The 10,916-nt window shown below is 37.2% G+C and overlaps 1 protein-coding gene across 1 annotated transcript; it reads right to left on the bottom strand.

The window, feature by feature from the left end:
• Nucleotides 1-3,845: 3,845 nt before the first annotated feature.
• On the bottom strand, nucleotides 3,846-4,403 carry LOC145131588 (uncharacterized). The gene has a single exon (XM_079066261.1). It carries the CDS (start codon nucleotides 4,401-4,403, stop codon nucleotides 3,846-3,848), a length of 558 nt encoding a protein of 185 aa, XP_078922387.1.
• Nucleotides 4,404-10,916: the final 6,513 nt, after the last annotated feature.

Genomic DNA, 10,916 nt, shown 5'->3' with positions numbered 1-10,916 from the left:
TAAGCAGTTGTACAACTGATAATCACTGATTCCTTGTTGGGAGCAACGAACCAACAACTTTTTGAACCTCTCCTAGTAAGTGTGTAAGGATTCTATTCTTCCATGTTTAATACCAAGTATTTCTCTTCTGAGGCTCAAAACTCGCGTTTTTAGGAAATAAGTCTCTAAAAATAACTTCGTGAGTTCTGTCAAAGTTGTGATGGAACCGGATGGGAGCTTGTACAGCCATTCCCTTGCCGAATCTTGAACTGAAAAGGGAAATGCCCTTAACTTTATTTGATATTTTGTTACAACATGAGGCTTCATTCCTGAATAAACCACATGAAATTCCTTAAGGAATTTATGTGGGTCTTCGTTTTCTAAGCCTTTGAACGTAAGGAGGAGATGTATCAGCCCAATTTGATTTCATAATTTTGGGCTTCTGGAAATGTGATGCAGAGAGGCTGCTGATTGACCTCTTGGGTGGCCCCATCTCTGACAGTCGTTTCTGCGTCGTCTCCTGCGTCACTCATGGATGATTTTTCAGATTTTGAAGGTTCTGGTGTTTCAGATTTTCCATAGGATGGTGGGGAGTATGTTTTATAAGGGTTGTTTGAAGGTGAAGATGGGGGTATTTTCGGTAAAAATGGAAAGGTCGGAGCTGGTTCGTTCCACAAAGGACTGCCTTGTGGTATGGTGATTTATGGTGGTAATGGAGATGATGAACCGAAGAAACCAGTTGGTTGTCTTTTCTTTGCTGCTTCTTACTTCAGTTTTCTTGCAGTTCTTTCAATCTATGGATAAAAGGTAGAGGTGTACCTATATTAAAAGTTCTTGGCATAAAACGATTAGAAGCATCGTGTCCCTGACAACGTCGCCAATTTGTTAGCACGATGTCGTTGGGCGTATTAAGAAAATAATATATCACTGCTGGTTGCACTAATGCATAACACATTGAAGCAAGGTCGAATCCATAGGGTGCATAGCCTAACAGTCAATGCCTTTTTGTGTAAAGCACATTCTAGTCAAAAAAAGAAAATATAAAAGGGAATTTTGTATTAAAGAAAACTAAAATGGCAGTGAAAATAAACTAAATTAATGTCAGTATTAAAAACGATTTCATCTCTGCTGCGACTTTCCCAATCATGCAAACAACCCAGATCTGGTTATTCAGAATGCATTCTATCTAACTTGGTACTGAGAAAAACTAACAAGCTTTAGTATAATCTCTTTTACCTATCTAAATTAACCAAAACGCATTCTTCAGCTAACCCTAACTTTTACTGTCTAATTAAATAAGCTCTCAATTGAGATCAGAAAAGTTGCATTAAGTTCAGTGTAAATTTCACAGCAATTACCCAATACTTCTCACAAGCTTGGAAGCATAAAGATATGATATTTCAATTTATATCAGAGTTAAAAATCTTAAACACGGAACCAATATGATAATTGTTACTTATTACCAGTTGGCAAGAACAATTACAAATTCTATTAACTGATTAAATCAAATGATAAAAGCCTAGCTAGGTGATCAGACTAACAAGAACTAAAAATCTAGAGTAAATTACACGAATGGTCCCTGTGGTTTAGGGAAATTTGCGCGTTTGGTCCCTAACTTATTTTTTTTAACTCGGAAGGTCCCTACTGTTTGTTTTTGTTACGCGCTTGGTCCCTGTCTTACCTAAAAAGACTAGTTTTCCCTTGAGTTTTTAATTTATTTAAATAAACACACCCCAACCTTACTCGCCTCACCTTACCTTACCTACCTCACTATTTTTTCCTATTTAAATAATAGTCTTTTTAGGTATAACAGGGATCAGACGCGTAATAAAAAGAAATAGTAGGGACCAAACACGTAACAAAAACAAACATTAGGGACCTTCCGAGTTAAAAAAATAAGTTAGGGACCAAATACGTAAATTACCCCAAACCATAGGGACCGTTCGTGTAATTTACTCAAAAATCTAACGTTCATTATGTTCAAAACTGAAACAATCTAGATAGAAGCACATAAAGAAAACCAAATCTGGTAACTGATCACATGAAAATTACTAGTCTAATGCAGAACTGAAAACTAGGGTTTAGCTAGACATGGCTAAAAATGAATTAAAACTAATAAAAAGAAAAACAAACTCATTAATCTTTTAAACTAAGTGTATGAGATGATTAACAACCTTCGGATTTTCAGAATTCACTGAAAGGTATTAGAAATCGCCTTCAGAAGGGTATTTTGTTGTGTAGAACCGTCTAACTCTCAAATCTGATCATGAGGAACGTATTTATATGTAAGCACGAACCTTCTAGAAAAAGAAAGCTAGAAAATGTGATCGCATAAAGCATATATGCGATCGCAGAAATGCTATTTTTTTCTAGATTTTCACTTAAATGAAGTACGATGCTATTTCTGAAGTTTCAGGAGTTGCGTCACAAAAATGCAATCGTAGAAATGGTATATGCGATCACAGATTTTCCTTTTTTTTGTCCAGATAGCTTTTTTTCGACCTTGCAAAACCTCGACACATTTATGCGAACGCAAAAACAAAAAATGCGATCGTAGAAATTGTTTTTCGGCTGGATTCAGTCGCGATTCTGCAGTTTAAGCAGTCCAAGTTATTTCTTAGCATCATTCTTCAGTTCCAAATCCATTTGGGTTCCAAATATGTATCTACCTGCTCCCAAAGTACCGCTCCACTCGAATTATCTGAAAACAACACAAAAACGCTAGTAGTACGAGAATTCTGATAAAAGGCATGTGGTGAACATTATTCAAACTAATGACATGAAAATGTACAAAATATGATGCTAAATGCTAATAAAAACTACCCTAAAAGATGCATAAAATGACATCTATGACATGTCATGGATCCATGGTCTACCTAATATAACATTATAGGAAGACAAAGCATCAATAACAAAAAAAGGTTGCATGGAATTTACCCGTTCAATGTGGATGTGTAGGTTGATTTCTCCAATGGTGTGCTTTGTTTCACCACCGAATCCTATTAGGACGGAGGATCTTTTGATTTTTTTCAAATTCCGAGATGTTCATCCTGGTCAGAGCATGTAAAAGTATGATGTTCACTCAGGATCATCCGTCTACCAGGATCCTTCGGACGAAGTGATTAACGATATATAGAGTAATCACCAACCCATCACAGTGAGGATCCTAGATGTTTTCTCTATCCTTTGCGTCAAAGATGATCTCCTTGCTACTTGTTATCAACATCTTTTTTCGTGGTCTTTCCACCTATCCTGTCTTGGACACTTTGGTGTGCCTTTAACTGCATAATAAGAAGTTCCACTGATTTCAGATCCTCCGGAAATAACATTGATTACCTTGGCAGCTGAAGGAGGGGATCCTGCTTTTTCCAGGATCTTCGTAGAGTCTTGCTCTTTTTCCCTGGATCATTCTTTTTTCCCTCTTAGGATCTCTTTAAGATATCCCTTGCTCATGAGATAACTAATCTCCTTCCTCAGGTCTATGAAATCCTCAGTGTTATAACCGAAATCCTCATGATATGCACACAATTTAGTTTTTTCTTTCCAATTATTTGACTTATCTTCCTTTCTTGGCCATCTCGCTTTGTCACCAAGATCCTGCATGTTGAATATTAGACCTGAAACATCCACAGAGAAGCAATAATCAGTAATTTTAGGAAACTCGTATTCTTCTCCTTCCTCATCAAGGGCATTGACCGTGTGATGATCATGTTTAGAATATGGTTTTGACTTATAGGATCTTTGGGCTGAGGATTTAGCCTTCCTGTTAGGATTGTCATAGAAACTTGGCATGCTAGCCCCCTTTTGTATTTCTTTGTCTTCTTACAATCTGTTGACCTTAGTGCTCTGCTTCTATCTTCATCCATTCATTTGCATGGAAACATTACAAGGTCCTCATATAATGGAGAATCCTTCTTCAAACCCATCTTAAAGGCCTCTATAGAAGTGGCCATGTCGATGTTTGGTATGTTTAGAGCTTCCCTGCCAAACCTACTTACAATGCCCCTTAAGGATTCTTTGGGATCCTGGAGTACCCAATATAGATCGCTAGTGATCCTTTCGAATATTCTACTGCAAGAAAATTGGTTATTGAAAAGATTAACTAGGTGAGCAAAAGAAGTAATGGAGTAGGGAGGAACATTAAGAAGCCATTTGAAGGCTGATCCTGTAAGATTCGATCCGAATCCTCTGCATAAAGATGCTTCTTTTAAGTGTGGTAGAATGGGAATGATCTCCATTCTCTCCTTATATTGTGAAATATGTTCTTCAGGATCCGTGGTTCCATCGTAAAGCTTCATGCTAGGAGTTTGGAAGAACTTTGGAACTTCAGTATCAACTATTGAGGGGATAAATCTTGAGATCCTGTGACTAGTGGGGGATGCTTCCGGTATAGGTTGGACCACCCCTGGTACGCTTGAGATCATTTGTCTTAGTTATTGGAGTTCTTTGGCCATAATTGGACTTATTCCTGCATCAAGATCCATAAAGTTACTATTAATAGTGTTACTGTTAAAGCAGTTACCGTTATTTCTGTTATTAGGGGTATTGAAGGTCTCATTAAGATCCTGGGTCACAGGAGTTGGATATTTGGGATTGCTCTCCCTGTTGGGGTAGCAGCGAATGTTGGTGCTGATGATTCCGGGCATTTCCCTAGGGATCCTGTGTTGTCGAAAGTCAGGATCCTCGGTTGCAAGATTGAGGGTGTCGCCTCCTGAGGTTTGCAGATCTCCGCCCTTTTTCTTTCCACTTCCTTAAGCATCATTATGTTGTCTTCCTATTGCTGAGCCACCTGCTGTGTCAACATCTTCATCACGGAGAAGAGTTTGTTATTAGAGGCCGAGGCAGGAGAATCTTGGGATCCCAGGGATCCTGGATCAACCGGAGGATTGTTCTTCTTTGGCACATCGAACGTTTTCCTTTGGCCAGGGAGTCCGCTTGGAGGAGGTGGAAGATTTTTCAAAGGAATAACGGGAATAGAAAAAGAAGAAAGGGTTGGTTGTGTAGACATGGATTTCGAGGATTATTAACACCATGGCCCCATGGTGGGCGCCAAATTGTTTTGGTAAAAAAATCAATTGAGTGAATATAAACCGAATTGAATGAGAGGCCGTGGTGTTGTACGTGAAGTGATTATCGAAATTAGAACAAGATTGCACAAGTGATTTACAAGGAAAACCCTTGATCCTTGCTAGGTACTCCGACACAAAACCTTGATGTGAGAATGATCACATACCTTGTTTAATTGTATTAATTGAAAGATGGATTACAGAAACGAAAGTATGTAAACGAGTACAAGTATTGCAATGAGTCTAGTTGTGTGTAGTGTGAGAAATACATGTGTATTTATAGTCTACTCTAAGTAACTATGAGTCCGATATTTCAGGGATCCTTTCGAGTAAATACGAATACGTTGGTTTGACTTGTTATTCCCAGGTCTTCTGCCTAGTAAAAATGTTTCTTCGTTAAGAATGAGTCTTATGTTGACTATTTCTGCAGATGTGAAAAAATACTAAAAATATATCCATTAAAAATGTTCGGAATAATAATAATGATAATGGAAAGGATCCCGAGATATGTTTGGGATCCTGAGAGTTATTGAAGATCCGGGATCCTAAATAGGGTTGAGGATCATGGCCCTAACAGTATTCATCTAATATGTCGAGGGCTTCTTCAAGATCCCTAAGGTGATCTTCAACTCTTTTGATTTAACCACCATGTCATCAATGTATACTTCCTTGGTGTACCCCAGTTTTTTTTGAACATCCTATTCACCAATCTTTGGTACGTTGCCTCTGCATTTTTTAGACCAAAGGGGATAAAAATATAGAAATATATACCTATGGGTGTTATGAAGGTTGTATCCTCTTCATCTGATGGTTCCATTTGTATTTGTTGGAACCCATCTACGACGTCCATGAATGTTACTAATTCATGGCCTGGTGTGGCATCTATCATAGAGTCGATGTGTGGTAAAGAGAAATGATCCTTAGGTAAAGACTTTATAAAATCCATATAGTCCACACATACTCACCCTTTATTGTTATTCTTTTGTACTACCACCACGTTGGTCAGCCACCTTGGGAATTTGACTTCTTTGATCATTCATGTCTTAAGAAGTTTTTCGCATTCCTTTTGGATGATTTGGTTCCTCTCAGGTGCAAACTTCCTTCTCTTTTGATGTATAAGTCTGAAAGAAGGATCTATATTAAGTGTGGGAGTTATAATTTCTTTTTTTTATACCTATCATATCTTTGTGTTTCCATGGTTAGGTCTTTCTTCTGTCTTTTAAGAACTTCACTAGGTCATGCTCGATTTCTTCAGGTATTAAGGATCCTATAAATACTTTGGCGTCAAGATCCTCTAGATTTATGAGCACTTCTTTTGTGTCTTGTTCTTTTGCTTCTAGTGCGTCTCATGCCCTTTCCATTAATTGCTATGGTTTTCGTGGTACCATGGAAGGATTCATTGAGGTCTTATAACATTCTTTGGACTCTTGTTGATCACCGACAATCTTCATTATCCCCCACGGAGTAGGCATCTTAATGCATTAGTGGTATATTGATGGTACTGCTTTCATGTTGTGGATCTAGGACCTACCTAATATCACATTGTAGGAAGACAGAGCATCAATAACACAAAAGCGTTAAATAGAGTTTACCCCTTCGATGTAGATAGGGAGTTTAATATCTCCGACTGTGTGCTTTGTTTCACCATTGAACCCTAATAACATTGAGGATTCTTTGATGATCTCGGATTGTGGGATGTTCATTCGGGTTAAAGGGTCTACTTACTGAGGATCCTCCATCCACCAGGATCCTTCTAACAAAGGTATGCACACCACTTAGATTTGTCTTTCCAGCCACTTGATTTTTCTCCTTTCCTTGGCCACCTTGCTTTATTGCCAAGATCCTGCATAGCGAAGATCAAACATGAAACATCCACAGGAAAGCTATAGTCAGTGATCTTGCGGAATTCGTCCTCCTTGCCTTCATCGTCAAGGGCATTAACCCTATGATGATTAGGTTTAGAGTATGGTTTTGATTTATAGAATCTTTGGGCCGAGGAAACGGCCTTCCTATTAGGTTTTTCATCGGAATTCAGAGTGTTGGTCCTCTTCTGAATTTCTTTGTCTTCTTCTAGTCTGATAAACCTTAGTTCTCTACTTCTGACTTCATCCATTCTCTTGCATGGGGTCATCAAAAGATCTTCATAGAATGGATAATCCTTCTTGAGGCCCATTTTAAAAGCTTCCACGTCAGTAGCCATGTCAATGTTTGGAATATTCAGTGTTTCCCTGCCAAATCAGTTTACAAAGTCTCTAAGGGATTCCTTAGGATCCTGGACTACTCGATAAAGATTACTAGTGATCCTTGCGAATATCCTGCTATGAGAAAACTAATTATTGAAAAGATTAACTAAATGAGAAAAAAAGGTAATAGAGTAAGGAGGAACATTGAGAAGCCATTTAAAGCCTGATCCTGTAAGAGTCGAACCAAAACCCTTGCATAAACAAGCTTCTTTTAAGTGCGATGGATGGGAATGATTTCGATTCTTTCTCTATATTGTGCTATGTGCTCCTCTGGATCTGTGGTACCAGCATCGGGTCTCATAATAGGAGTTTGGAAGCATTTTGGGACTTCAGTGTCGACTTTCGAGGGAATAAACCTCAAGATCCTATGAATGGTGGGGGATACTTCCAGTATAGGTTGAACAACTCCTAGCACGCTCGAGATCATATATCTTAGTTGTTGAAAGCTATGAATGAACTTATCCCTGCATCAAGATTCACATAGTTAGTATTAAAATCATTGTTTTCGAAGAAGTTACCGGTGTATTTGTTCTTAGGAGTAATTAAGGTTTCGTCAAGATCCTGGATCACAGGAGCTTGATTGGTTGGGGTTACACCCCAAGTTAAGATAATGGCGGATGCTAGGACTGCAATCTCTGGACTTTTCCCTAAGGATCCTATATTATCAAAATTTAGGATCTTGGGTTGCAAGATCGAGGGTGCTGCATCTTGCGGTTTGCAAACCTCTGCTCTTATCCTTTCCACCTCCTTGAGCAACGTCCTATTGTCCTCTTTTTGCTGGGTCACTTGTTATGTCAACATCTTCATCATGGAGAAGAGTTCATTGTTGGACATCGGAACAGGAGAATTCAATAATTTAATGGTACCTGGATTCCCATGGCTAGTGATCAGAGAGGTGCTCTTTTTAGAAGCATCAGAAGTTTTCCTCTAACCACGAGGTCCGCTTGCAGGTGGTGGAAGATTTTTTTGAAGAAATGGGAGGAATAGAAGAAGAAGATAAAGATGGTTGCGTAGACATGACTTTTGAGAATTATGAACACCATGACCCCATGGTGGGCAGCAATTTGTTTTGGCCAAAAATCGATCTAGGAGATATCAACCAAATTGTATGAGAGGCTATGGTGTTATGACTAATTTATATATGGAATTGAGATCAAAATGACATAAGTGATTTACATGGAAAGCTTTTGATCCTTGCTAGGATCTCCGACATAAAACCTTTGTAGGTGATAATGATCACCTGCCTTGTTTGATTTTATTAATCGAAAATAAATTTATAGAAGTAAGCTTGAGAGTACGAGTACAAATGATTCAGTGAGTCTAAATAGTCTAATTTGTCTAATTTGTGTGACTTTTACAAGTGTATATATAGCCTAGGTTAATAACTAAAAGTCCAATGTTCCCGAGATCCTGTTTAACAAGTATTTACAGGTTTCCTTGACTTGGTATTTTCAGGTGTTAAGATTGATTAAAATGACTCTTCAGAGTTGATGAGTCTTTTGTTGACTAATTCTGCACACGTGTAGAGAATAAGCAAGATATATGTATATATATATATATATATATATATATATATATATATATATATATATATAAATTTATTTAGGAAAGAAGAATAATGGTGATGGTCAGGATCCTGATGTATGCTTCGGGATCCTGAGAATCCTTTAAGATCCGGAATCCTGGATAGGTTTGAGGATCTTAACCCCTAACAACCATGATCTAGAAAATATAAGAAATGTAAAAATATGGCTTCGTACGAGGAAGTTATGATTTTTTTAAGTTTTAAAATCAACATTGTGTATAAATGTGCGTCATAAAAAGTTAGAGAAATATTGATTAATTTTTAAACAAAACAATGTTAAGGAGAATCGTAGTACTCCTCGATACAAAATCGGCGAGATGAAGAACGCCAAAAATAGAGTCCGTATGAAAGACTTATGACTTTTTCAAAATCATTTAGGTTACACCCCTTATATAAGTGTGGGCTAAAAAAAAATTCCGAAGTAGCTAAAAAAATATAAAGGAAAGTTGTAGTACTTGTCGATAGGAATGCATGGATAAAAACAACGTCGAAAACGGAGCTCGTATGCAATAGATAAGATTTTTCAAAAATCAGGAATTTTTACCCGGTAGAAGGTGACGTGGCACGCTGACAGTTCTCCACGTGCCCCCCACGTCACCCAAATACGTGGATAATCTTGTCAGCATGGATGAACGAGTGGCTGACACGTGTCGTCATTGGGTGGAACCACATGGCCCCGACCTAGTCAAATCACGCTTCGAGGGTGAGTTCATGACCCTTTTTTCAAACTCTTTCTCAAATGTAGAGGGGGAATACATGCTTACTTAATTATTTATTATTTTTTTTATGATATTTTTTTTCTATACAAAACATGGTTATATGATACCGTTACTCTTCTCGTTTTAAAATGGATAATAGTTAAATATTATGTCGTTACTCTGCTCGTTGAAAATAGATAATAGTTAAATATTATGTCGTTACTCTGCTCGTTTAAAATGGATAATAGTTAATATTATGCCAATAACCTGCTTGCTTAAGATGGATAATAGTTAAATATTATTACGTTACTCTGCTCATTTTACTAGATAATAGGTAAATATTATGTCGTTACCCTACTCGTTTAAAAAGGATAATAACTATATTATACTCTTAAAAGATAATTTAATACTATAATTATATTAATATAATTATAAAAATGCAACATTAATCTAATAACTCAAGAACTTGAAGTGAAAGTTATAGTTTTTAAGGTTTTTCGCTCGGTGTAAATGTGACTTCTTCATCATATTATGCTAAATATTTAGCTGATACCACGTTCCTATAATCGTTAAATATTAAGTGAGTGGTAGAGTTATGTATAGATCTATACGGGTTTGACACCCCTACCTGTGGTTTCTAATTACAACGTTGAAAATATAAAGCACACCTAAATCTGACTTCGTATGAAAAAGTTATGATTTTTCGAATTTTTGCGTCTAAATACAGTACAACTGTATGTGACACTGAAAATCGAAATAGAGATAAGTTACTTTTTAACTAAAACAATATAAATGAAAGTTAATGCCCTCGTAAAGAAAAATCAGTTGATATAAAGACAGTCGAGAACGAAGTATGCATGAAGGAGTTATGATTTTCGCACCGATTTTAACAGTGTACCCTCTATAAAAATATAAAATTTAAAATAGAGTGAGAATTAGCTTTTGGGATCTAAAGGAAAGTCGTGGTACTTAGAAATAAGAACACGTTGATATAAAGAACGTCAAAAACGAAGTTCATATGAATAAGATATGAGTTTTTGAAATTTGGAAAAATAACCAGTAAAATGATGACGTGGCGGCTTGAGAGTACGCCATATGCAAGCCGCGAATGCTCTTAACCGACTTGGAACCAGCACACCATGAAATGGCATGCTTATGGAAATGACATGGCAAGTCACAAAGACATCTCTTAACAGACTAGATATGTGGCACGAGGAGAATACGACACATGCCAGACCTAGAAGGATACAACAGACCACGATGTGTCATGCTTATGGTCACGAAGTGGCAAGTCGCATACTACAACCTATAAATAGTTTGCAAAATCAGTTTATTTATCACAAAA

The sequence above is a fragment of the Lactuca virosa genome, chromosome 8 (genome assembly GCF_052849685.1).
Source record: "Lactuca virosa cultivar CGN04683 chromosome 8, Lactuca_virosa_CGN04683_v6, whole genome shotgun sequence".
In the NCBI taxonomy this organism is placed as follows: Eukaryota; Viridiplantae; Streptophyta; class Magnoliopsida; order Asterales; family Asteraceae; genus Lactuca; species Lactuca virosa.
Note: the sequence above shows the minus strand (reverse complement) of the source record. Positions and strands in the feature narration are given on the sequence as shown.